General features: G+C 46.8%; 2 protein-coding genes across 2 annotated transcripts in view; one reads left to right on the top strand and one right to left on the bottom strand.

Moving 5' to 3' along the window:
* PI4KA (phosphatidylinositol 4-kinase alpha) overlaps nt 1–27,136 on the bottom strand; it is a 117,578-nt gene that overhangs the window by 48,597 nt on the left and 41,845 nt on the right. Inside the window, exons 14-19 of the mRNA XM_032310247.1 lie at nt 26,055–26,187; nt 24,034–24,129; nt 23,470–23,653; nt 22,923–23,026; nt 20,614–20,782; nt 17,156–17,206 (exon numbers count right to left, since the gene is read on the bottom strand). Of these exons, the coding sequence (XP_032166138.1) occupies nt 17,156–17,206; nt 20,614–20,782; nt 22,923–23,026; nt 23,470–23,653; nt 24,034–24,129; nt 26,055–26,187 (737 nt within the window). The remainder of the gene's footprint in view (nt 1–17,155; nt 17,207–20,613; nt 20,783–22,922; nt 23,027–23,469; nt 23,654–24,033; nt 24,130–26,054; nt 26,188–27,136) is intronic.
* On the top strand, nt 40–12,383 carry SERPIND1 (serpin family D member 1). Its single transcript, XM_032310248.1, has 5 exons — nt 40–139; nt 4,263–5,158; nt 8,592–8,865; nt 10,706–10,850; nt 11,544–12,383. The coding sequence occupies exons 2-5, from the start codon at nt 4,279–4,281 to the stop codon at nt 11,733–11,735; spliced, it is 1,491 nt and encodes a 496-aa protein (XP_032166139.1). The 5' UTR covers nt 40–139; nt 4,263–4,278; the 3' UTR covers nt 11,736–12,383.

The raw sequence follows: 27,136 nt of genomic DNA, 5'->3' as shown, positions 1-27,136 counted from the left end.
AGTTGAATGGTATTTGATTTGGGACATATTTACTTTGAAAAATACCCAACACCGGCCCAGCACCAAAGTTCACATTGAAACCCCGCTGGTGACCTTGGCTCATTTCATCTCTGCAACACCACTTCTCAGAAGCACAGAGGTGAGTTTGGTTTTTAAATTTCTGCCGATTTTAAATTCTTATTTGCAATGGTTAGAGATGGATAACATGCATCTCTCTATCAAACTACAAATTCAAAAGCTTTCTACACTGTTTTAAAAATGGAAAAATGGTTTTGTTTTTTAGTCTGCCTAATATAACATTCTGTCAGTAACATTACTGACACAACTGACAAAATTGAAATAGGAACTAGAATAGGAAAGTATTGTACCTATGTTAAATTATCTTAAGTATGTAATGGTGTTATGATGGTACATGAAATATCCCTGTCCTTAGACATTTTTCCGTGATATATTTGAATTAAAAGTTAAAGCGACACGCCAAAAGTGACCTACTCTCAAAGGTTTCAGAAAAAAAAAGTTTATGTGTGTGCCTGCTTGTGTACACACCCATACGCACAGATGTGTATATATGGAGAGAAAGCCATAAAGCAACTGTTTAAAATACAAAAGCTAGTGAATCTGGGAAAAGGGTGTACAGGGGCTGTTCTCTATGTCGGTCTTCCTTCCTTCCTTCTTTTCTTTCTAAGATTTTATTAATTTATTTGACAGAGACACAGCGAGAGAGGGAACATAAGCAGGGGGAGTGGGAGAGGGAGAAGCAGGCTTCCTGCCAAGCAGGGAGACCAACACAGGGCTCAATCCCAGGACCCCGTGACGATGACCTGAGCCGAAGACAGACACTTAATGACTGAGCCACTTAGGCAACACTTATGTTGGTTTTTCAACTTTTCTAATGTTGGCAGTTATTTCAAAATGAAAGGTTTTTAAAACTTCAAGCAGTCTCTTCTCCCCCATCATATCTGCCTTCTTTGGGCCTGAAGACATAGCCAGGAGGGACTGAGGTATCCAGGTGTTATGCTTTGATGTGCAACCAAAAAGGCCAACCTTGCTCCATACTACTGACATGAGAAAGCACCATATAAAGTTCTCAGAAAGGCAAACTTTTGAATGATTTTCCTTTAAAAAATATTGCTTCTCTTCAAAAGTAGTCACCAGGATTTAAATATAACCTAGTGATAGCTTTAAAGTGTCTTATATATAGGCACCTGGGGTGCTCAGGGGGTTAAGCCTCTGCTTTTAGCTCAGGTTGTAATCTCAGAGTCCTGGAATCGAGGCCCGAATCAGGCTCTCCGCTCGGCAGGGAGCCTGCTTCCCCCCTTTCTCTCTCTCTGCCTGCCCCTCTCTGCCTACTTGTGATCTCTTTCCCTCTGTCAAATAAATAAATAAAATCTTTAAAAAAAAAAAGTGTCTTATAAAATTGTTATACTAAATGGCAGAATGACAGGAAGACTGACCTTCTATTATTATTATTTTAAGATTTAATGTGGCAGAGGGAGAGCACAAACTGGGGGAGAAGCAGAGGGAGAGGGAGAAGCAGACTCCCTACTGAACAGGGAGCCTGATGTGGGGCTCGATCCCAGGACCATCATGACTTGATCCAAAGGCAGATGCTTAACTGAGCCACCCAGGCACCAAGACTAACCTTTTAGATCCTTAATTTCAGTTCAGAGAAAATATAAGAGTTTTTTTCTCTTTCCTCTGAAAAGGTAATACTGAACACTATTTTTGGCTTTTCATCATATAATGCATCTTATACAGAGTATAAGAAGCTTCCAAATACACTATATAAACACAGGATAAAAAACATGAACATCTTCACCTCTGCCTCCTTATCTGGTCTCAGATTCCTTTTCCTGAACTCTTATTTATTCAAGTTGTTGTTTTTTTAACCTTGTCTTTGCCTGAGAAGGATCTTCCTAAGTGCAACCTAGCAAGGGGACTTCAAGTTGCTCGCTTTCTTCTTTTCTAACTTTTTACAGTGTATTACTGTCAATATCCATGCCCAGTTCTACTGGAAACTGGCCCAGTTCTACCTCCAGCCAGACACGTCAGAAATGGTTTTTCATGCCTGGGCCAAGTGTACAGCACCGCAGCCTCGGCTGGATGCTGGAGGGAGGCTGTGGGGTTGGAAAAGACAACAGAGATTTTCAAAGTCAGAAACTGAGGTGACTTGCTCCCTCCAAAGTGTGTGATTTGTAAGTCTTTCAGGGTGATTAGAACAGCATTTGAGCTGATTATTTTCATGGTACGGCTGGGAAAGACCCAAGGAGGAAGATGGGGGTGATGTGGAGGTGGGTGGGCAGGGAAACCAGTTCTAGCGCTCGGAGGCAAAAAGGCAGAGGCTCCACTGCCACAGTCATACAGTGACATAAGGCTCAGGATCCTGGTATATAAAATGCTGGAAGGATGATGTTAAGTTACATAGATTAAATTCCTTGCACAGCACCTGGCATCCAGCAAATCTCTATCAAGAGTCACTGCTGGGGGTGCCTGGGTGGTTGGGTTAAAGCCTCTGCCTTTGGCTCAGGTCATGATCCCAGGGTCCTGGGATCAAGGCCCGCATCGGGCTCTCTGCTCAGTGGGAAGCCTGCTTCCCCCTCTCTCTGTGCTGGCCTCTCTCTGTGTCAAATAAATAAATAAAGTCTTAAAAAAAAAAAAGTCACTGCTGTCATCAACATCAACAAAACTGAGAGCATCACAAGTTGGGTATCTGTATACCTAGGCCCAAATTCAGACTAACAAGTCCAAATGTTTACTGAACAGACACCAGTAATTCTTATCTGGCCTGGATTGGAACCAGATACTCTGGTCCTCCAATATCTAGTTAACGGGAGATGGTTCCACACACACAACAAACATGACAAGATACAGTTCTTCTTCCCAGGTTGTTCAGAAGTGACACTGGGATCACATACGATGGTATAACATTATAAATGCCTACCACTGCTGTCCTGGTGAAACACAGAAACATCAAATAATAGCTCATCTACCCAGGATGCAATTTATAGGCAGGAAGTAAGCAAAAGAGAGAAAAAGCCACTTGGCAGGTAAAACTGCTCTGACAAGACATGACAGGTCCTTCCTTGGAATAAGGCAGGGGATGGGTAAAGACAGGCTTACCACAGTATATGTAGTAAAACCTTATTTATTTGACTTTATTTATTTGAGAGAGAGAACACGAGCGGTGGGAGGGGCAGAAGGAGTAGTAGACTCCCCTGCTGAGCCGGGAGCACGACATGGGGCACGATCCTGGGACTTCGGGATCATAATCTAAGCCAAAGGCAGACGCTTAACTGACTGAGCCACCCAGGCAGCCCAGAATTCATCTTATTTAAATAAAGGGACTTCCCCTCAGGCCTTCAAGCGAGAGCTTTCCAACATCATTCTCACACAGACCTTATAAGATTACTCCCAACCCCATGCTCAAAGCAGTTAAGGAAAAAAGATTTAGTAGGTCCTCCTGACAGCATCAGGAGTCGAAGAACAGGTGGAGAGAAGGTAGGACACCTGTGGTAAGCCAGACAGCCTCACAGCCTCTGGGGCTCCAGGGGAAAGACAGGCTGCCAGCCACCTCTCACTGGCACTCAGAGGATCTCTGCATTATGACAAATTCCAAATGTTATGCAAATTGCACAACCCCAAATAACGACACAAATTTCACGTATCTTTAGAATACCTGTTTGCAGAAAGCCTGGCCTGTAAGCCTTTTTCACTCTCTCCACTCAGGCCCCACCTCCCAGTGAAGCTTGGTGAGGCTCTCCTGGCAGCCCGCTCCTACCACAGGAGGCAGGGCCACACCCCAGCTCTGCACCCCTGCTTTGGTAGTGTCCTTATGAGAACCCCCCTGCTTTACTGCATGTCTGTTCCCTGTCTAGCGGGCAGAGCCCCTTGGTGGGGGTGCCTCCAGTGCCTAATAAGTCGTTTGGAAAACAGGAGACAAAGTTCAGTGAGTGAATGAAAAAGAAACTCCCTGGGAACACTGAGTCTGCAGGAATCTATATGGTCGCAGTGTTGTAAATCTTTGCAGAAGAGATTCTCAAGTTGGGGCCCACAGATCCTTCAGGTAGGTTTATAAAGCACACAAATGTTAGGTATCTGTTTATCTTCACCAGCTTCTCTTAAGATGTGTGATGGTAAAATGGTTAAGGACTGACACTCCCAGGGCATCTTCTGGGGTCAAAGCTATGGGGCTTGCCCTCTGAGCATGCCGGTGGCTGGTCTGCAAGCCCACCTTTGACCCTGTCGCTGGTTTTCTCTCCCAGCTTTAGCTCTGCCAAAATGAAACACCTTTTCCAACCCCTCATCGTTTCTCTCATCCTAATGTCCATGTGTGGGAGCAAGAGCCTGACCAGTAAGCTTGATAAAGGAGGGGAAGATTCTCCATCCGCAGACCCCCAGTGGGGGAAGTTAAGTAGCAAAAACCTGAGCATGCCCCTTCTCCCTGCCGACTTCCACAAGGAAAACACGGTCACCAACGACTGGATCACAGAGGGGGAGGAGGATGAGGACTATCTGGACCTAGAGAAGATATTCAGCGAAGATGATGACTATATTGACATCATTGATGCGGTTTTGCCAACTGATTCAGAGGCCGGTGCTGGGAACATCCTCCAGCTCTTCCAAGGCAAAAGCCGGATCCAGCGTCTCAACATCCTCAATGCCAAGTTCGCTTTCAACCTTTACCGCGCACTGAAGGAGCAGGCCCGTTCTTCTGACAACATCTTCATAGCCCCAGTGGGCATTTCCACAGCCATGGGTATGATTTCCTTCGGCCTGCGGGGGGAGACCTATGAACAAGTGCACTCGATTTTGCATTTCAAAGACTTTGTCAATGCCAGCAGCAAGTATGAGATCATGACCATTCATAATCTCTTCCGTAAGCTGACTCATCGCCTCTTCAGGAGGAATTTTGGGTACACACTGCGGTCAGTCAATGATCTTTACGTCCAGAAGCAATTTCCAATCCTGGATGACTTTAAAAGAAAAGTAAGAGAGTACTACTTTGCAGAGGCCCAGGCAGCTGACTTCTCAGACCCTGCCTTCATATCGAAAACCAATAACCACATTCTGAAGATCACCAAGGGGCTCATAAAAGACGCTCTAGAGAGTATAGACCCAGGTACTCAGATGATGATTCTAAACTGCATCTACTTTAAAGGTAAGAAATCGCTTTAAGTTTCTCAAAACAAACTTGTGACATATTCTTTTAGGGTGCAGCTGGACTGAGCATCAAGAACTATATTCTCTAAACCAAGTCACAAGGTCAGCTCACAGGGAAGATCAGGATGAGGCGATGGCAGCAGCTGACACTGAGCCCTAACTCTGTGCTCTATGCTCACAGAAACTTCAGCACAACCTTGTTATTTGCATCTCATTTTACAGACAGAGCCGCCAAGGCACAGAGAAGTAAAATGATGCTCCCAGGGCACATTATGTATATATGGTGAAAGCCAGTAAGAGGCAGAGCCAAGGTTGCAGGCCATCTCTAGCGCTTTGCTAAACTGGAAGAAAAAAATGAAAGATGTTTTAAGCATTCGGCCAACTTGGATTTGGGTTTTTCCCCATCTCCTTTCCCAGTTATCAGTAAGCAGGAATATGGACAAGAGGCTGAAGACTGTTCAGCTTGACTAACATTAATACCTGCAACTCCTTTTAGGACCCTTGCGCACTAATGGGAAGGAGAGGTGGGGAAATAAATTATTATCTCCAGACCAACTATTCTGGGCCAGACAAGCAAGGAGGCCATTCCCTACCCCCAAGCCACTACACAGACATAGGACCCCTGGGATCCTGGAAGTAAATGGGCAATGGACTTGTAAAATCCAGACCTCATTCACAGCACCTTCACTGGGACTTGAACTGGAAGAAACTTCTACCTCATTCTACAAGCCTAGAGAGCCAAAGGGCAGACACTAGAAACACGTCCACATCTCAATGACTCATGGTGACATATAACCACTCTCCTCTCTGCCACCAAAACCTGGTGGGCACCAGCTAGAATCAGTCCCTGAGGCCTGGGAGGCTATGCTTCCTTGTTAGTTAGCCTAGCACTAGTTATGGCAGCCCAGGGAGGCAAAGGACAGGCATCCTCTCTTGGCTGCCACTCTGGGGTGGTGGGGCTGCCGAGGGAGGCCCGAGGCCTTCCCAGCAGCTAAGCCAGGCAGGCATTCTGCCAGATGGGCAAAGTAAGGCTGAAGCAGCCAAGACCAAAGGAGGGGCATGGAGGCTGAGCCAGACCCCTGGGTTTCCCTCTCAGATGCCAGGCGCACTGCTGGCCTTGTAGTGGGTGTTCAAAGGCTGGGGCTCTAATAGGCTAGTGACAGACACACAGACACATGCCATATATGCATACATATGGTGAACACACATATGTGTTTTTTAAGAGAGACAGTGTGAATGTAGGCAGCAGGGAGGAGGAGAGGGAGAAGGAGAGAAAGAATCACAAGAAGGTTCTACACCCAGCACGGGGCCTGAAGTGGGGCTCCATCTCACCACACTGAAATCATGATCTGAGCTGAAATCAAGAGCTGGGCGCCCCCCCCCCAATATACTTTTTATTACTGATCTTAAGTACATGGAAGTGAGCAAACTGTTTAAGCACCGGCCTCCCCACTTCTTATTCATGTGGCCTTGGGCATGTCATTCAATGTGTCTGGGACTCAGGTTCCTCACCTTTATTAGAGATGATGATAACACTTGCTCTGACAGGGTTGTGTGCAGCACTGCAAGGCAAAGTGATGCAGTGCTAGCCTGTTTTGTGGCAAGAGCTCAATGAACTTGAAGGAGTAAAACTGCAGATGTCAACGTCATATATTAGGTAGGTATGATACTGCTAGTGACATTTATTCTGCTTCTGTGAGCAACTAACCTATGTTTAGGAACAGCTTTAGAACAGCCAGTATAAGTTACTTGGGCAGCACCTGATCCATTGGTCTGTGGGGGCGCCCCAGACATGAGTGCCTCTGCACCAGGCTGGCCGAGTGATCAGGAGCAGGCAGAGAAACACAGCAACAAGCCATTCCCGCCATCAAGGACTGCAGAATGATGAGGATAGTCGGTTTATAACCTCTGGCACATTGTAACCAGTGCCACGCCAAGGGGTTAAAGTGGCAAACATACGTGTATTCTTTTCCCCTCGTGTTGGATGGTCAGTTAATTTACCACTGGAATTAGAGGGATGAAATACCTATAGCACCCAATCTTTCACGGAGGCTTTTTTTTTTTTTTTAATCACGGATGCTTATCAAAAGAAATGACGGTCTAGAAATATAATTTTAATCACTAGTTCCTCAATGTGTTACTAATTTGATTTTTTAAAAAATGTTTTATTTATTTATTTGACAGAGAGAGAGAGAGAGAGCGCGAGTGAGCACAAGCAGGGGAAGAAGCAGGCAGAGGGAAGCGGAGAAGCAGGCTCCTCACTGAGAAGGGTGCCTAATAACACAGGGCTCGATCCCAGGACCCTGGGATCATGACCTGAGCCGAAGGCAGACACTTAACCAACGAGCCACTCAGGCACCCCACAAATTGGATTTTTAGTTCAAATATTATAACCGCCTTGTAAAGAACAATGAAAACAGGCTGGGTCTCAGGAGGAAGTCAGAAAGAAAACCAGGTGATGTGTGACTCTAGCAGAAGCACAGTGACATCTGTGCTTGCCACAACCTGGGGGGAAGAACCCCCAGCACCTCAGCGGTAAAGGCCAGGGTTGGTGCGAACACCCTACAATGCACAGGGCAGCCTCCACGACATAGATCTGCCCCATGTCAACAGTGCTGAGGCTGAGAAGCCGTGGAGGAGGCTTATCTCGTCCCAGTGGCTCTACCTACTAGCTAGAAACCCTGAACAAGTTATTTTGCTTCTTTGTGCCTCAGTTTCCTCCTCTGTAAAACAAGGCTTATAATAAAAAAAAAAACACGCATCTCATATGGTTGCTAGAAAGAGGAAATGAAGGATATGGGAAAGATGCTTGGACAAATGCCTGGCACACTGCCAGTTCTCAGTTGTCAGTCAGCAGCCATTATCATAGTTACTAGCATCTGAGAAACGAAACAGAAGTGCACTTACTCCTGGACACACAGCATTATTCCCAAATCTGACATGATGATCTGATGGCATCATCAGTGTTTCCTTCTAGTCCCAATGGAGTCAGAGTGGAAAGGGAGGAAAGAAGCTCAAACAGCAGCCATGAGCAAAAAGCTGCTCATTTTACAGGTCAACAAGTAAAGGTCCAGGTACATTCGGCATCTTGCTATAGTCAAACAACTAGTTAGTTCCCTCATCTAAACCAGAATTCATTCCAGTCTAACTTCTCTACCATTATCATACTTCCTATGAGTATGTCAGCATTCTGACCTTGGAATCATTTGGAATAGCAGTCCTCAAAGTGTAGTCTCCGGACCAGGAATTAGCAAGAATGTGGTAGAAATGCAAGTTCTTGGTTCAAATTAGACCTACAGAACCAGAGACTCGGGGGTGGGGGGATGCAGTCAGAACAAGCCCTCCAGGTGTTTCTGATGCATGCTCACATGTGTGGACATCGGCTTTTAAATAGTATTTTAAGAAAAGCCCTGTTCTTGTTGACTTTACAGGATCCTGGGTGAATAAATTCCCTGTAGAAATGACACACAACCACAACTTCCGGCTGAATGAGCGAGAGGTGGTCAAAGTTTCCATGATGCAGACCAAGGGGAACTTCCTGGCAGCAAATGACCAGGAGCTGGACTGCGATGTCCTGCAGCTGGAATATGTTGGGGGCATCAGCATGCTCATTGTGGTCCCGCACAAGCTCTCTGGGATGAAGACCCTCGAGACCCAGCTGACGCCCCAGGTGGTGGAGAGATGGCAGAAAAGCATGACAAACAGGTACTTGAGGTTGAATGTTTGCTCTTTTGATCTTTGGGAAGCGGGAGAGACCAGAAACACTGGGAATTTTGGTCATTTCAAGAAGGGAGACGTGTGCATAAAAACCCAAGAACTGCCATCTTGGGCCACTCTTGTTAATTCAGCCCAAATATCCTGCTCAGTGAGAAGCAATCAGACAGCACCTGTGAGACACATCTGCCCCCCAACCCCACCATATGACAGTTTCAGATGTGGGGGGCAGGTGACTTAGAGCCAGCTCAGAAACAATCCTGGCCCTGCCATCTACTTGCTCTAGAGCTTTGAGCCCTGGCTTCATCACTCATAGAAGCAGCACGATTCTGACTTCCCAGGATTGCAGAAAGACCTAGAAAAATGACTCCGAGCACCCACCACAGTGCCTGGTGTCTGCGATAAGCTCTTCCTTCCCTGTGCAGGAAATGCTGTAGGCCTCATAATCTATTCAGGACATGTTGTTCATGATTTTCCTCTCTCATTACTCCAGAGTCAAAACTACAGGTTTTAAGTAGTTACTATGATTATTAGCGGAACATGGCAGAAAATATAGAGAAGTAACATTGCTGTTTTATTGGAAACTGGCTAGGCCCATATTAAGATGTGAATCTGGTTCAGGTCTCCTTTTGTGACAAGAATGCAGAGAAATGGAACAAACCCAGAAGAGGGTCTTAGAGGAAGGTATTCGCCCAAGGAATCAATGAGTCATCAGGCCCTGTCAATTTTTCCTTAGAAATGTCCCCTCAGTACCCACCTCCTTCCTAACCTCACTGTCTGTGACCTCCACCCTGAGCCAGGAAGACCTAACCAGCCTGCCCATTCCTTTCCTCAAGCCCCATGGCACTGACCTCCAAACAGCGTCCCCACTGGTTCCAGCTCTTCTTCTCAGAAGCTCTCTATGGGCCACCTCCCCACAGGATACAGCCCAGCTTCTTGGCCAGGCCCACAGACACAGTCCCCCAAATGTCCTGCTTCGTCCCTCCTCCTTTTTCCTCCCACTGCCCAGTGCCCCTCAGCATGCCAGCCGGACCACGGCTCAAGCTCCCTCCAGGCTTGGCTCAGGCCATCTCTCAAGCTATGGGCAGCCTTCTAAGCCCCAGGAATACCCCCTCCTCCTCAACCCCTGCTGGATGGCTCCAGTAGTTAGATCTGTCCTGGTTGTGCAGACATTATCCTACCACCTTTACCATTTTGCTGCACAGGAAAGGAAAAGTTTCCTGTGTGTAAAGCACACAGTTTGCTTTCCTTGTCAAAAGGAAAGCAAACTCTTCAGCTGTGTCTGATGTCTCTTTATCCCCTCTGTGTGCTGGACTTGGCCCCATGGGCAGTGTAGTTGCTGTTTATCCACAAGGACTGAACGTGCTGAGACAAGGACAGAGAACTAAAGTTTAGCACTTTCCAGCAGGCAAAGGGTTCTTTTTTCTGTACACTGATCAGATATTCAACTGCTTATTTGACAAAATAAGAAATGTGTAAAATCAAGGACCCAAACAAGATAATTATTTCAGATATCTTTCAAACCACAAACCAGTATAGTTCTGGAGCTCACCTGGAAAGCAGGCCGTGAACCCCACAGTATGGAGGAAATGACTACCTAGCACTAACGATGCCTCCATTTTAAGGAACCGGAATTATAATGGATGCTCTTTCCCAAAAACTCAATTGACAGTACTAGGATATTAATTTCAAGAAGTGCTGCACCCATTCTGTGGCAAAAGCAACCTGGGGTTGATGGGGGAAATAAGGTTGTGGATATTTGAGGGAAAAACAGGATTCTTTTGGAACTTGTGGTTCAATAAAACTGGGCCCCCTTTTCTTCTCTGCCCAGAACTCGAGAAGTGCTTCTGCCAAAATTCAAGCTGGAGAAGAACTACAACCTGGTGGAGGCACTGAAGTCAATGGGGGTCACGGCATTGTTTGACAAAGACAGCAATATGACAGGAATCTCAGACCACAGGATCACCATTGATCTGGTATGCTCTCCCCTTGTCCACCCTCCCCACTTCTCCCCAGCGTCTGCCCCCAGCAAAGCCTCCCTCCTGCCTCATCTGACTTCACACATCAGCAGTGCTGAGTCTACCAGACACTGAGTGGGCAGGGTAATCTGTTTTAGGAAGCAGCGTGGGAGTGAGCCTCTTTCCTGCTGACTGCAGAAAGGGAGGGGGTGTGTGCCCCGATCTGTGAATCAGGTACACCCAGCTGAATCATGAAAGACCCGTTAAAATATATGCAGAGAAGGTGCATGACCTGTATGCTGAACTTGAAATAACAATAGACAGTCCACAAAAAAAGAAGAGAGTATCGGTCCAAAAAACCCCTTCCAGATCCAGGCCCCACCCTCCCGGCAGTGCTCCTACAGTGTGCGAAGGAGACGGGGCCTGTAGCTGCCATCCTGCTGGCAGACCACTCATACTATGACGACCACCAGGAGCGGCTGTGGTGCTGGAGTTTAGAGATATGCATTGTTTATATGACACAGCCTCTGAGCGCAATTACTGCATCTGGCAGGAGGTGAGAGAGACCTTCAAGGGTCATTCTGGCCAGCTATGGTTTGTGCCTTGTATGTGGCATTTCCATCCTGAATGACAGGAGACTCCACTATATCGTCTATCCCTCTGTGTGCCCACTGACCTTATCTGACAACTTTCCTTTCCACTTTGAAATAGTTCAAGCACCAAGGAACCATCACGGTGAACGAGGAGGGCACCCAAGCTGCTGCCATGACCACGGTGGGGTTCATGCCGCTGACCACCCAAGTCCGTTTCACTGTTGACCGCCCCTTCCTCTTCCTCATCTATGAGCGCCGTACCAGCTGCCTGCTCTTCATGGGGAGAGTTGCCAACCCCACCAAGTCTTAAGGTGGAGGTCTGGGCATTTCAAGTGTCTCGGGGGGCACCTTGTAATCCTGGTTCCATTCTAACAAAGAGAATGGAGATGTTTTGGCATCATGGCTTTCGTGGTTTATGCTACCATTCTGAAATCGTCGCCCACAGCAGAGAAGAAATTTACAAATGACTGAGAAGCTCATCGGAATCTGTTCAGCATGGTGAACAAGACCAGCAGTTCATAGAGGTTAACGTACCTGTGATAATTCAGCTGTTACATAGGGTGTGTCAGCAACATACAGACCGGCTTCCTCCCGCCTCCTCAGTGCAAAGCTATAGAGGGCTTACCTGTGTACCTCCTTTCCCTGCTGTCCCCATTCTTGAACTTTTGGCTCTATCAATCAAATTACGAGTGCTCATCTGGACACAGAATACAGAAATGAGCTGCAGGACTAATTTCTCACCTCTCCCAAGGATGGTGCCCAGGACAGAAGCAACCTCATGACATTCACGGGGTGCCCTGGGTGTTAGGGCTTAATTCTCTCAAGGCCTAACCTTGTGAACTGATGCTAAAAGTCATCTATACTTCTGCTGTCACCTCACTGTTGCCCAGAGGACAGTGTGTACACATGGCCATGCCTTCCACCTTAGAGATAAATAAATATTGCCACTTTTACTGTGTGTCTGCTATAATTCTCTACTTTTTGAGGCTCAGGTAACTAAGAAAAGTCAAATTCAAAATAGCTGACATTCCCAGGAATGACAGAGGTGGACAAAAAACAATTTGAGTTCTTCACAGTGACTCAGATGCTACACAGCAAGCATATTCCTCGGAATCAGGACGTGGTGAATGTTGCTAAATCCTGGAGGAAAAGATGCTGTGGACGGGGCTTTGTAGAAATTCCTGAAATGCCAGTCTTCATGTGGGGCACATGCTTTGGCTTTCATCCCTGGACCAGGGAGACCCTGAGACGAGCTCTCATAGTGGGTCTGGTATGAGAAAGCAAGTGACATTCAGATGTCTTGATGTTTCGCTACTTGGGTAAAACGAGTGAAATTCAAAAAGATTGCTCAGAATTCAAGGCTCCTGGTGCCTCTGCAGTGCTGTGCACTATGGGCAGTAACACTAAGAGCATCATAAATGCTGTGTGTGCAGCTAACTATGACCCCCGGAGCCCTCCAAGAGAGGCTTTCTCTTCTCTGCAGCCGGGGTAGAGCAGGATTTGAGCACAGGTTGGCTTGACTCCAGAGTCACCCACAGAGTCTTGTTACGGAGGGCTTTGACTCAGTGAGACCAATACTAGTCATGGTGGCAGAAAAAGGAGAGCACCTCACACTCCCCACTGTAGGGGGCCACTGTGATGGGTCTGTCTGCAGGTTATCACTGAGTCTTCCCACCAACACTAAGAGGTTCACACTGTTATCCCCTCTTTTTGGCAGAAGAAATAGCTGAGGTCTCAGAGGAGACATGATCCGCCCCAGGCCCTGCTGTTTGTTGGTAACTCCTCTCCACCTGCTTCCTTTCCAACTTCCCGCACCTCTGCCTCCTGTATCTCCTGACCAGTGCAGGGTGGTGGCTACGTCTTTGCCTATCACACTTCCAGACCTCTAGGGGAGCCCTGAGCGGGCTGACACCCCACTTCTTGAATTCCTTCTCCAGTGCACTTCCGCACTATCCTTTCCTGGTGCTTGTTCCTGCTTTTCTGGTCCTGCTGCTGGTTTCTCGTGTTCCTCCTATTCCTAAATGTGGCTCTCTCAAAAACCCCGCCTATAGCTCTTTGCCATGTCTGTCCCCTACCCAAAAGGTGACCATCTCCCTTCCAATGTGGCCCGCCCCACCTCTGCTGGAGCCAGCCCAGGCTCCTCTGTGATTTGGCCCAGGCCAAGGCCCTCTAGCCTCCATGCTTTTCGTTCACCTACATCCGCTCAGAATGCACCCAGACCCTCTCTTTCAGGAACTAGCTGATCCAGGTTTAGAGGTATTAATTCAGAACACAGACCCTGAGCCAGGCTTCCTGGGTCCCAACCCTGGCTCTGACATTTAGTAGCTGTGGGACTCTGAGGCAAGTTCTGTACCTCAGTTTCTCCACCTGTAAAATAGGGATAATAATAGGGGGGCCTGGTTGGCTCAGTGGGTTAAAGCCTCTGCCTTTGGCTCAGGTCATGATCCCAGGGTCCTAGGATCAAGGCCCACATCCCTGCTGAGCAGAGAGCCTACTTTCCTTTCTCTCTGCCTACTTGTGATCTTTGTCTGTCAAATAAATAAATAAAATCTTAAAAAAAAAAGTCTAAAGAAAAATAGGGATAATAACAGCACCTACTTTGCAGAACTGTTGTAAGGATTAGGTGAGTTAATGACTGAAAGGGATTTACATCAGTGCTTGGTGCTTAGCATAAGCTAGATAAAGGCTTCTTGTTACTATCTTTTTTTTTTAAAGGTTTTACTTATTTATTTGTCAGAGAGAGAGAGAGCAAGAGTGAGAGAATGAGTGAGCACAAACAGGGGGAGCAGCAGGCAGAGGGAGAAGCAGGATCCCTGCTGAGCAGGGAGCCCAATGCAGGACTTGATCCCAGGACCCTGGGATCATGACCTGAGCTGAAGGCAGCCGCTTAACTGACTAAGCCACCCAGGTGTCCCTTGTTACTATCTTTGAGAGAGTATCTAGCCCAGGGGCTCTTGACTGGGGGGCCCTGGGCGGGTTTCTCTCACTCAACTTCCGGAGAATAAATTTGAAACCTTGTTAAGAGATGCATTTCTATGGAAGGAGAGGGCAAGGGTTTCAAAGGAGTCCATGACCTAAACCCTGTTAGTCCACAAACCTAACTTTATAGGCACTGAGAGAATAAGTAACTTGTCCAAGGCCACAAAAATTACGAGCGGCACAGGTAAACGAGCTCTAAGTGAAGTGCACAAGTGTTTTCTGAGCAGGAGGCACAGCTTGGCAAATCACTAGTTTACAGCAGGGGAACACACAGGACTCTTAAGCATTAGACACTCTTTCTGGTGCTTGATTAACTAAAGGGCTAGACACTAAGAAAAGCGATTTAATCAGTGTTACTCCTGAAGAGACACTATTCTACAAAGTTGCAGGTCAAAGATCACCAAACCTACTGAAGGAGCCTTATAGATCATATGACTCAGTCTCCTGTGATGCCCTCCAGGCTCCTAAAGTCACTGAGAAGTCACTGATAAGCTGCATATGGACAGACACCCGGGCTTCCTGCCTCAAACCCACTGGCACTTCCACTGAACAAAATACCGGGAGACAATTAATCATCAAAAGATTCAAACCGGAATATCTTCTTCCAAAAGAAAGGAAAGAAAGAAAAGATTAAAAAAAAAAAAAAAAGGTAGAAACTAGTTTCTCCTAGAGGGTCCAAGGGGCAAACCAGAAGGCAAATGTAAGATCCCATGATTCTCTGTCCTCTTTGTTGAGCAACAGAATCAAATATTTGTTTCCTCCCCCATAATATAACCATTAACTTTTGTTAAGACTACAATACTTCTTCTATTCATGTAAAAGGTCACTGCAGCGGATAAACAAAGTATTTTAAGTCAGTGTGTGCTTGCCTATCGTTGCTAACAATCATGCTGACACTGACCCAGATGGGCACTTCAGAGGATCATCTTCATCTTTTCAAGAAGCTTTATGGGCAGAGCAAGCATAGAGAGGTTGTGACGCTAACCCAGGATCCCACGCACAGGACCAGGAGTCCAACCCTGGCCTCCGTGACCTGAACATCTATGTGTTCCCAGCCAACCTCATCGGTCACTACTCCCAGAAAGTGCAAAGTGCCCCCTGCAATTTCTTCTATGCAGTTATTAAACTCTAAATGACAACAGCTACACATGCTTGAAAGCTCACAGGCACACGGGTCAGAGAACTCTGGTGTTCGAATTCATGAGAATTCAGGGATTTGAGTGTCACCCCAGACAAGCCCCCAGGCTGCCAAAATCTGCTCTCTCTTGGAGCCTGCTGCTGGCCCCTCTCCCCTCCGATGGTCTGAGAGAGTGCTATGGACTTTATGCCCCTCACTTTTCCCTCCAGGCCAAACAAAGAATCTATGTACCATGGTACTTCTAAAACACAACTGTACACTAACCAATACTAAGTATAAAGTGAAAAAGTTTATGTTTTTAAACACCAATGGACACAGTGATGAAAAATACCGCAGCAGAGAGTCCTGGCCGTTCTCAAATCCTCACAGCCTATGGGAGGCACCTGATCGCAGGTGTGAAGGTGGTTAAGGTCCCCAGGGGAGAGGGAAGAGACACCAGTACAGGAAGGCAGTGAGGGTGCGGGCAGACTTGAAGCCCGCCCCCCACCCCCTCCAGCACACGCAGGCAAAGGAGACTATCCTGACACAGATGCAGCAAGGGAACAAGCAACTTGGCTTCTGCTCCACAATCAGCCGCTTACAGGGCAGGGGATCGGGAAAGAAAAGGAGAAGCTGAAGGAAGGTGAATGGAGGCAGAATGCTCCACAAAGTGCAACCTGTGACATCTTAAAGGCAAATGATAATAAACCAGTCAGCTCCCATTTTCATCCACCTTGGCCAGCTAAAATCAGACCCCTAAAGTCCACCGATTCCAAAAGATGAACACGCAGACTGCAGTAAGAACAGAAGCTGAGATCAGGAGAGGTGCCTCTCTGTCCACCTGCCTGACCTCTATAGCCCTGGGTCACCCTGACATCTCAGAGGTCAACCCCTCTGATGTTCTATGTGAAGGGACACATGTGTGAGTGTTCAAGACTCAAACTACGGAGGTTGGAGAAAGGTGGGAAGGAACTGGAAGGCAGAAGGAAGACTTAACCAGAAGGTAGGTTTAGTGGAAGTTAGAGAATCAGAGATGAAAACAAATATTAGAACCTGAGGCCGTGGCTTAGGAGTGGCAGCTGGGAACAACTGAGAAAAGGGAAAACAACTTCTACAAAGGTCATTTGGGAAGAAAAGGCTGCAGGTTGAGACAAGGCAAGATGAAGAACGTTGTGGCACAGGACAGGGCCTAGACTGTGAGCTGCCACCATGGTGGTGGGTGGGGCTGTGCTCCAAAGTATAACCAGCCCTTTGTGCCCCCTGTGGGAGCAGGATGGGGATAGAAGCAGAGCCTGCCCACTATTATTCAGAGGCACTGGAGCAGGGCAGAAGACACAGGGCGAACCTGGAGCCACACCTCAGCTCTGGGAGCCACACAAGTGGGTTTCCTAGTCAACCGGTGAGGAGGTTCAGGCAGAGCACGGAGAATGGGAGTGAGGGTGTGACCAGAGCAGGCACATACGAGTGAGATGGTCATAGAACAGCTGGTGGCAGCAGAAACACAGCCACATGTACAGAATCATTGGGCCTCCAAAGAGCATTTTGCTAAGAAATTTGCTGTGTACCACTAGGCAACACTAAAAATATAAGCACAGTATCTGAAGTTTAAAACTACTCAGTTAATTAATACTCACCACAGCAATTACAGGAATGAGTACACCCAAGTTCCCTGCGCTGCTAGAAGCCTAGAAAGTAAAAGAATTGAGTCATTGAAAGCATGAGTTCCTTTCATTAAAAAAAGACATAATGTTAATTTCAGAGAAATAATGAGATATATAGATAGCAATATATAAACACGCTCACTCAATATAATTTTTTTTTAAAGTAGGCTCCACACGGGGCGCCTGGGTGGCTCAGTGGGTTAAAGTCTCTGCCTTCAGCTTGGGTCATGATCCCAGGGTCCTGGAATCGAGTCCCACATCAGGCTCTCTGCTCAGCAGGGAGCCTGCTTCCTCCTCTCTCTCTGCCTGCCTCTCTGCCTGCTTGTGATCTCTATCTGTCAAATAAATAAATAAATAAATCTTAAAAAAAAAAAAAAAGTAGGCTCTGCACCCAGTGTGAATCCTACTTGAACTCATGACCCTGAGATTAAGACTTGAGCTGAGATCAAGAGTCAGATGCCAAACTGACTAAGCCACCCAGGTGCCCCAACATCATTTTAATATCAAAAAAATGGAAACATGCCAAACAGTAGAATGATTATGTAAGTTATAGTACCCATGTAAAATTAAATACCACACAGGTATTAAAAAGACAACTTTCTGGGTGCCTGGGTGGCTCAGTCATTAAGCGTCTGCCTTCGGCTCAGGTCGTAATCCCAGGGTCCTGGGATAGAGTCCTGCATCATCAGGCTGTCTGCTAAGTGGGAAACCTGTTTCTCTCTCTCCCACTACCCCTGCTTGTGTTCCCTCTCTTGCTGTGTCTCTCTCTGTCAAATAAATAAATAAAATCTTTTGGAAAAAAAAAGACACCTTTCTGAAAAATATCTAGTCACTTTGTAAAGTGCCCACAGCAAATTTTAAATGGGAAAAAAAAATCATGATTTCAGAGTATTCAATGATATAATCCTGATCATGTAAAATAAATATATTTCCATAAAGAAATCTAGGAGGAAGTCTATCAAAATGTCAATGATGAGAGACGCCTGGGTGGCTCAGTCAGTTAAGCATCTGCCTTCAGCTCAGGTCACGATCTCAGAGTCCTGTGATTGAGCCCTGCTTTGGGCTCCCTGCTCAGCAGGAAGCCTGCATCTCCCTCTCCCTCTGCCTCCTCCCACCCTACCCCACACTTGTGCTCTCCATCTCCTTCTCTCTCTCTCAAATAAATAAATAAAATCTTTTTTAAAAATGTCAGTAATGAGTACATCTGAGTAGAGGAATTACGGGTGCTTTTTACTTTATCAGTTAACGGTTTCTGCATCTTTTCTATAATACACATATATTCTTTTCAAGTTATGGAAAATTTGGGCATTACATAAGAAATAACTATTAAAAGGTAGGTTCCCTGGTTGGACACACAAATAAGGCTATAAACTATAGTGCACACCGATAAGTCTCAGTTCTGGAAGCACTCACTTCAGGACATTCAGTTTATTTTTTCTGTTAATAGAAGCAGCCAAGTACACTGAGCACCAATTGCATGCCGGGCAATTCCAAGCATTTCATATGTAATAACTAAATCTCTGGGGGAGAAAACGGGGTGTGAGTAGCTTGCCAAAACCCTACAGCCGCTCAGCCATGGGGACAGAATCTCAAGCCCTGCCTCCTCCTCTCTGGAAACTAACGGCTTCCCAGATATGCGATGACTGGGAAGAATTGTTGTTTCTTGCTTTCTCTCTCTCTTTTTTAAAAGATTTTATTTATTTGTCAGAGAAAGACCACACATAGGCAGGGGAAACAGCAGGCAGAGAAGCAGGCACCCTGCTGAGCAAGGAGCCCGATGCAGAATTCGATCCCAGGACCTTGGAATCATGACTGAAGCTGAAGGCAGCTCCTTAACCGACTGAGTCAACCAGGCATTCCAAGAATTGCCATTTCTTAATTTATAATCATGGCTCTTTGTCTTCATTGGGGCACATGTTGGCCAACCCCCTCTCACAGATTCGACAAGTCCCCTTATTCTCTGAGGCCCCATCTTAGGGGGAAAGCACAGCAGTTGCTCAGTAAACACTGGGCTGTTCCCTGCATGATCGCAAACAGGAACTATTCTGCAAAGAAAAGGATTCACAGCTCTGCACCTGGAAGGTAGAAAAGGGATCCCTGCACTGTCAGGGCAACAACCCTCACTCCCAGCCCATGAATGAAGCACTACATCCTGAGTCTTGAGAATGTAAATTTGTAGCAAGAGCAGACAGAGAGGAGCAGCCCTTGAGTCCAGGAGCGTCCTTCTGGGCCCTGAAATACAATTTCCAGGGGAGGCAAGGAGAACGACTCCTGAAACACTCCTTGGACACATCACAGCCTCTGCTTTCTCGGCTGCCAAGTGTCTCCCTTCATCTCTGAGCAGCCCTCACTTCCCGATGCCCAAGGCCCCACTGGGCATGACAGATGCCTCTGTCCCTTGTGTATCAGGATGGCCTAGCTGTGCACCATCCTGGGAGATGACTGTCCAGGGGTTTAGCAGAGCAAATCTGAATTAGAGCGAAGGCTCTTAGGACCCCTTCTCGCACCAGCTATTTCCCCCTTAGCCAAGATTTTCACACAGAGGGCTAAAAGCTCCTTTTCATTCAGTTTTCAATTTAGCTTTCACCTCCTCAGGTTGTCACACAGCCTGATCTAAAGCACTCCTCTACACACTGCCCTGTTTTGGCTTTGCTGTCTGTAGGAGTAGGCCCCTTGTCTGCCTGTTCACTTCCGTAACCCCAGCACCTAGAACAAGGGTGAAGAAAGATTTGGCCGTGGCCAAATCAGACCCACACCTGTTCTTGGAAATAGAGTTTTATGGGTGCACAGCCGCCCATTCTTTAACTGGCTTTATGCTACCAGGACAGAGCTGAGTAGTTGCAACAGAGACTCTACGGCCCACAGAGCATAAAATAAGTATAATCTGGCCCTTTAGAGAAGGTTGGCTGACCCTTGACTAGGCACACAGTAGGTAAACAGTAACTGTCTGGGGAAGGAAGGTGGGAGGAAAAGACAAAGGAGGATGAAGGTGGTGGAGATCTGGTAGAAAGAATGGCACCAACATGACAGGTCAAAGAGGACATGATGGGGTAGGGAGCTTAACCTGCCTCAACTTCCCCAGTCTGTCTCTTTGGAGGCTCAAGACCTGTCATTTTATCTGTCCCCATGGACCTGTCTCCCTGGATGGCCCAGATTAGGTCAGATCTGGCCCTTCTCATGTTGTCACTGTGTTCTGATGAAGGCCTCCACCCCCTGGCTTCATGATGGCGTAGAGAAGGAAGAGAGGAGGTTTGGAGGAGTCCATACTAGGCTGCTGTCACTTACCACCCTGGGCCGGGGGAGGTAGCTGTCACAAGCCAGACGTGGTTCTACAAGAAAACCACCTTCTCCGAAAACTTGCCCCGAGAAAGAACCTTTGTTCTTGCTGTTTACCAGATGCCCCGCGGTGACCGCCCTTCCTCCCTCCCTACCTTCAGGGCAGGTCCCTTCTCACTGGCCCGCTCGCTGGCCCGCTTTCCCTCCAGCCCCAGCTGCACAAACAGCTCCAGCAGGTTCATGAGCAGCTCGTCCACGAGGTGCTCATCCTGGATGTTGGCTGCGATGTTGGCCAGGGCATTGATCACCGCCAGGGAGCAGTGCCTGGTGGGGAGAGAAATGACAGCTGCTACAACACAGGGTCTGGACTGCAAGGGTGAGGCCAGCTGACTCCTGCCTCATCACGCCCCTCAGTGCCTGTGAATGAAGGAGCCCTCCAGGGGGGATGAGTGTCTCTGTGAACACCAGCTCCCTAAAGGACAGTCAGCTGCTACAGAAATGGCTTTAACCTCTCCTGACATGCATTAAGGGCCTTGGGGAACTGCTTAGGGTCCAGAAATCCACACTTATAGAACTTGTGAAGATCTTAGGACACTTCTGAGTGTTGAAAGACTACTACATAGCTAAATTCCTATAAATCCTCAATTATAGGAAGCCTTAATTCACTATTACCACCCATGAAACTTTCCTGTGACGATCAGCTTCTTCCCCACACTGCCTCCACCATAGGGCTGATGCTAGTATTAGTTCACATCAGGCACTCAGGAAGCACTCAGTGGCCCTGGGACAACTTGCATTAGGACAGTGCTAGTAAAGGTAAGCCCTGGATACAAAGCTGACAATGCGCCCCCTGCCCAGAGAGTCACAGCAAACCAGCAAGGCTGGCCAGACTTCTGTGGGGGCAGCCAGCACCTGCCACGCCACTTCTATGCTGGATGACCTCAGGAGAGTGGCTCATCTTTGAGCCTCAGTTTCCTACCAAATAAAACAAGAATAATAGAATTCCCTCCTCACAGGGTGTAGGATGAATGAAACACTCCACATGAAGCACTGGGCTCATTGCCTGGCCCGCAGAAATCTCCCAGCAAACAGCACACCCTTCACAGACACGTGAAATCCTGGGAGGTAAGGGCAAACGGATGGCAGTAAAAGCCTCCACTGGTGAGGAAGAAGACAAACCACTTGTGGTAGCGGTAAGACTTTATGGAGGTGGAGTCAGAAGTTGAAGAACTGGTAGGCATGGAGAAGGCCAAGTACTGCATACGGCAGCAAGATGGAGGCAAGGGTCAGAAGGAAAACAGCAGGAGCAAAGACAAGGAGGGGAAGGTGTGAGGACCAAGGAGGTGCAGAAGTCACTTCGGGACAAGGAAGCAATGAGGGAAAGAGGTGTTTTGGTCTGTGAGTCAGTTTCTTCACAGAGACCAGAGATGGATGGACCATCCATCCCCTTTCCAGATAAAGGGGAAAGGAGCTGAATGCCTCCCTAAACCAGTCCTCAGGCTGTTCTAGTAGCCTGGGCTTGAAATGGAGGCAGTAAGGAATGACACCACAAGAGTGTGAATTTATCAAAAGCTTTCCTGTAGGTGTTCTAAATTACCCACACAAATGGAGACAGGTGTTCATTTGACAGATTACAGAAGAAGAAACGAAGGCACGGAGAGGGTGATCTTTTTCAAAGGTCACACAGCCACACTTCCACCCACTAAAGTGAGTTGGAGAGAAGCTCAGAATGAGCCCTTCATGTAAAGGTCAGAAGGAGAGAAAAGAAATGCCAACAAAGGGGCACATGTCTTCCCTGCCCCTTTCTTCCCTAGGTCTGTCAAACTCTTGTGAGATACTCCCGATGTGGAAAAACATGACCCTGCCCTCAAGGTGTTCACAGTAGGGGCAAGGAACAGGCAAGGAAGCATATCTTAGTCTGCCAGTAAAACTGGCCAAACTTTACACAAATATCAAACATCTGAGGATGAAAATGTCCACTCCTTCCGACCCTCCAAATCCCACCTCTCTGAATCTATCCTGAGGAAAGCGTCAGAGACACTCACAGATACACAGCTATTAGATCGTTGGATGTAGCGCTTACCAGTGGGAAACCTGGCAAACTACCACACCTCCAAGCTAGGGACTGATTAGATCTCAGTGCTGCTCTATGATGGGACACTCCGCAGCCATTAAAGGTGGGACATGGTAGAAGGTTAACGGCATGGCTGATGCACTGGTACATAAAAAAGCCTACTGGCTGGGTGGACACTTCGTTGTCAGGGAGGGTCTGAGGTAATGACACTGAGATGCTCAGCTCCTAGTGGCACTCGCTCATTTCCTGCTTGTGCATGTGCTGATTTGTAGCACATACTGCTTTTGTAGGAAAAAAGTTTATTCAAAAGACAAATCCCCAAACCTCACACTTTTAAAGGGCGCTGAAAACTGTCATGATCTAGAGTGACAACGAGGTCTAGTGAATTACCTGTAGCCATGATCCTTGTAATCTTTAGTGGCTGAGTACACGACAGAGCTGGCCTTCACGCTGATCTGCTGGAAGAGATTCCATACTTCCTGATAAATGTATTGCTGGAAGAGAGTGAGGGACACAGTTACCGTGGCATGACTTCCCATGAAAGCCCTTCCTTGGAACATGAAAAAGGCCCCTCTACCATCATTCAGAGAAAGAGCTTCTGGAATGTATGGACCATAAAGGCCCAAAAGAACATCAAGGGCACCCGTTCCTAAAGCTTTCAGCAAACTTCACAAGCTAAAAGGGAAATGGTTTCAACTTAAATTCTATTACATGTTATTAACATCAGCAAGAAATGAGTTTAAACCTCCTTTTCCCAGCACTTAGGGAGCCATCACTATTCCCTGTTACTTGGAAAAAAATCTCCCTATTCACTGTCAGGAGAGCTGTGAGAATTTAACTCATCTGCAGGGTAAATTTAATCTATTTTTGCACTCCTGATAGTCAAAGTAACAATGCTTGCAGAGGGTAGTGGGTTTTACCGTAGGTCCTGCCTTACGTTTCCGGTGATAACCAGGCAGCCCAGCTGGTCAATGATGAGCACATCAAGGGGGGAGGGGGGCTGGCAGAATTTCTGCTGCAGGATCTGCAGAATTGGCTCCATGACCTTTGGGGTGTCCCTCAAGGCCACCGCAATGTGTCCCAAGGCTCGGATGGTATGGTCAGGAATCAAGTGAGCGTCCCTGTGAGGGGAGAAAGAGAAGCATCCTGGGAACAGTCCTCTGTGAAATGAAGCCCAGAAGCTACAGCCTGGACCTCAAGGTTACCACAGTCTGTCAGATGAAGTGGTCATCCGACAGCGGCTGCCTGGAATCCTTACTTCCAGTAGAAACACAAAGTCTCTGGCTCTACTCAGTATGACACAGATCTTTCTCTGCTCCCAAACAGTGGTCCAGGATCAACATTCTAAGGTGAGTTTCACCTTAAATGGGGGGACAGATCTGATGCATGACTCCACGCTCTGCAAGTAAGAAGCACAGAAGTGCAAGATACCAGCCCCTCCCTCCCCCCCACCCCTAGGCCTGCTGAGAACAACAGGCTGCCCTTTGGGGATGAGACGTACTTGTCACTCTCCTGGGAGATGTAGAGCCGGTTGGAGAGGCTGGCCAGGAAGGCCTCCACGATCACCGTGTCCACCGTCAAGCCAGCTTTCAGGCACCTGGAGAGTGAGGAAACCCACATGGCATGGGGCATCAGAACAACAGATGAGTGTTCTGTTTCTGGTTTTTGTCTCTTTGTCAGGTCTACAGAGTTTAAAAAACTGCTCTGAGCATTTTTTCCCCAGAAATCTGAATGAAAATCATTACACAGAATGAATTCAAAGAATTGCTGCAGATTTTGCCCATTTGATAACTATCTCAGTCAGAAACAGTAACTTCATTATTTGACCAGAACAGTTTACTTCAGAATGTTACACTCACCCTGATTCCAATTTAAAATTTCCAGAACTGTTCCTTTACAAGTTACAGTAACTGGTTCAAGATACATGGTCCCAAAACACCTCAGGGAATATTATATGATATACCAAAGTTTTACTAGTATGAAGAAAAATTTATTTTCTAAAGAAAAGGGGTAATTTTAAAAGCCCATGAAGACACAAAATCTTTTCAGGCATCTCTTGCTTTCTGTGTCTGTTTGGCTCCCATGCCAGAGTCAGAGAAGAGCATCTGGCTAACAGAAAAGGGCCGTCATATTCTCTTGATGGGGCTTCTGAGAGCATGGAGCCAGAATTCAGAGGGAGAGATACATTTTCATATAAATTAAAATGTATGTGGTTTCTGAGTTTGGAGTGCAAGAGTTCACATAGCAGGAGCCTGGGCAGCAAGGACACTCAATCATATAAAATCCGTCCCTTATGCTAAAAATTACAAAAAACCCCGGAAAATGTGACAATGTGTCGTTACTCTGGATAATAGGCTGAGAGATAACTCTTTCCATTTTTTCTATATTCCCATTTTTAAATTACATTTATGATCAGGAAAAGAAAAACAAACCTTATTTAAAAAAAAAAAATTTAGGGGTGCCTGGGTGGCTCAGTCAGTTAAAACATCTGCCTTCGGCTCAGGTCATGATCCCAGTAAGTCCTGGGATCAAGTCCTACATCGGATTCCCTGTTCAGCCCGGAATCTGCTTCTCCCTCTCCCTCTGCCCTTCTTCCCACACCCCCTCCAGCTTATGCTCTCTCTCTCTCAACATAAATAAAATCTTTTTTTTAAATTTTTTTATAAACATTTAGATCTTTTTTTTTTTTTAAAGATTTTATTTATTTGACAGACAGAGATCACAAGTAGACAGAGAGAAGGCAGAGAGAGAGGAGGGGGAAGCAGGCTCCCCGCTGAGCAGAGAGCCCAATGCGGGGCTCGATCCCAGGACCCTGAGATCATGACCTGAGCTGAAGGCAAAGACTTTAACCCACTTAACCACCCAGGTGCCCCAACATACATAAAATCTTAAAAAAAAAAGTGGGGTGCCTGGGTGACACAGTCAGCTAAGCATCTGACTCTTGATTTCGGATCTAGTCATGAGCTTGGGATCATGAGATTGAGCTCCACATTGAGCCTTACATCAGGCTCTGCACTGAGCACAGAGTCTGCTTGAGAATCTCTCTCTTTTTCCTCTGCCCCTCCTTCCTGTGCACACGTGTGTGTGCGCTCTCTCTCTCTCTAAAATAAATGGAGAAATCTTTTTAAATGTCTCTTTTTTTTTTTTTAAGATTTTATTTATTTATTTATTTGACAGAGAGAGATCACAAGTAGGCAGAGAGGCAGGCAGAGGGAGAGAGGAGGAAGCAGGCTCCCTACCGAGCAGAGAGCCCGATGCAGGGCTTGATCCCAGGACCCTGGAATCATGACCTGAGCCGAAGGCAGAGGCTTTAACCCACTAAGCCACCCAGGTGCCCGAAAAATCTTTTTAAAAATATCATTAAAAAATATGTAATAATCTCTCTTTTAAAATCGGATGTAGGTTTACAATAGTCCAAAACAAGCTTTAAAAAATTATGAACATTTCTCACTTTTTAGTAATTTTATCTGAAACTTTTTCCCTTCCTCCCCAGGTTATGCATCCCATTGGCCGGTCTCCCACCTGCAGATGTTGTCAATGGCAATGTCCCGGAGCTGCTCATACATGGAGGGTTGGGTCTTCTTTCCCGACATGACATTTAGAGTTGACTCAGAATGCTCATTGGTTACACTGATTTTTATATCATTGCCAGCAACTAAATGTAAAAATTCAAGTATGTATCTGGTTAAACCTGTCATTTTCCATCCCCTTGTCAATAATTCAAAACCAAAATATATGCTGATCACTTTTACCTTATAAAACAACCCCTCTAAAATGATTTGACCAAACATTTCAGCAACAAAAGTGAGAACAGAAAGGATGAAATTAACATGTTTAAACAAAAGGAAGAATGTTTAGGTTGCAAAGCGATAAATGAGTAACACAGAGATTTCTTAAGAAATGGTTTGAAAGTCCTGATGAACACTCACAGGTATTCAGCACCAAGGGTGAGCCATGGTCCTGTCCCTGAGGATTACCTAGCTGATGTGCACAAAAATAGTACGGGTGGGGGGTGAGTAGAGATCAGGAGCTATAGAGCCACAGAAATCTCTCCTTGTCCCGGGGTCCAGGGAAAAGTCTCTCACCTGCTTGGAAGTTGGGTTTCTTCATCTGAAGGGAGAGGACAAAGCACCCACCTTCACAGGACTGACAGGATGGGATGAGCAATACAGCATTAGAGCCCCAGGAGGAAGCAGGTGTTAATGAATGCTAATGGTTACAGGTGGCCAGATTTGCTCTGAGCCCATGTCCTTGTCACAGAAATGTGATAATACACTCATGAGGCAGGAATAGGGACTAGCTGAGACCCAGCTGAGATCCAGCATGGAGAGCTCCTGACCAGTGTCTGGAACATGCTGGACTCTCACTTTAGACTGTCTCAGTGATAGAAGGAGCCAAAAACCAAGAGGGACTAGAAGACCCCTCAGTGGTGGCAGGAGTATATGCCAGGGAGGATGGAAGAAGGAAAGAACTGTAGCCAGATGGGGTCATGTATGGAAAGCCATGAAGAAAGGCATAAAGGAAGAATGAGCCCAAGAACAGGGCAGGGCGCACAGCCCAGCCACAATCTCTTAGTCACGAAACCATAGCAGGCTGGCACACAA

Source organism: Mustela erminea, chromosome 13 (genome assembly GCF_009829155.1).
Source record: "Mustela erminea isolate mMusErm1 chromosome 13, mMusErm1.Pri, whole genome shotgun sequence".
NCBI classification, from domain to species: Eukaryota; Metazoa; Chordata; class Mammalia; order Carnivora; family Mustelidae; genus Mustela; species Mustela erminea.
Note: the sequence above shows the minus strand (reverse complement) of the source record. Positions and strands in the feature narration are given on the sequence as shown.

Bases quoted from the DNA above. Each gene is read 5' to 3' on its own strand.
- SERPIND1 (XM_032310248.1), top strand. From the start codon at position 4,279: ATGAAACACCTTTTCCAACCCCTCATCGTTTCTCTCATCCTAATGTCC. The intron at 8,866-10,705 runs GTACTTGAGGTT...TTCTCTGCCCAG, and splicing joins CAGAAAAGCATGACAAACAG to AACTCGAGAAGTGCTTCTGC. The intron at 10,851-11,543 runs GTATGCTCTCCC...ACTTTGAAATAG, and splicing joins ACAGGATCACCATTGATCTG to TTCAAGCACCAAGGAACCAT.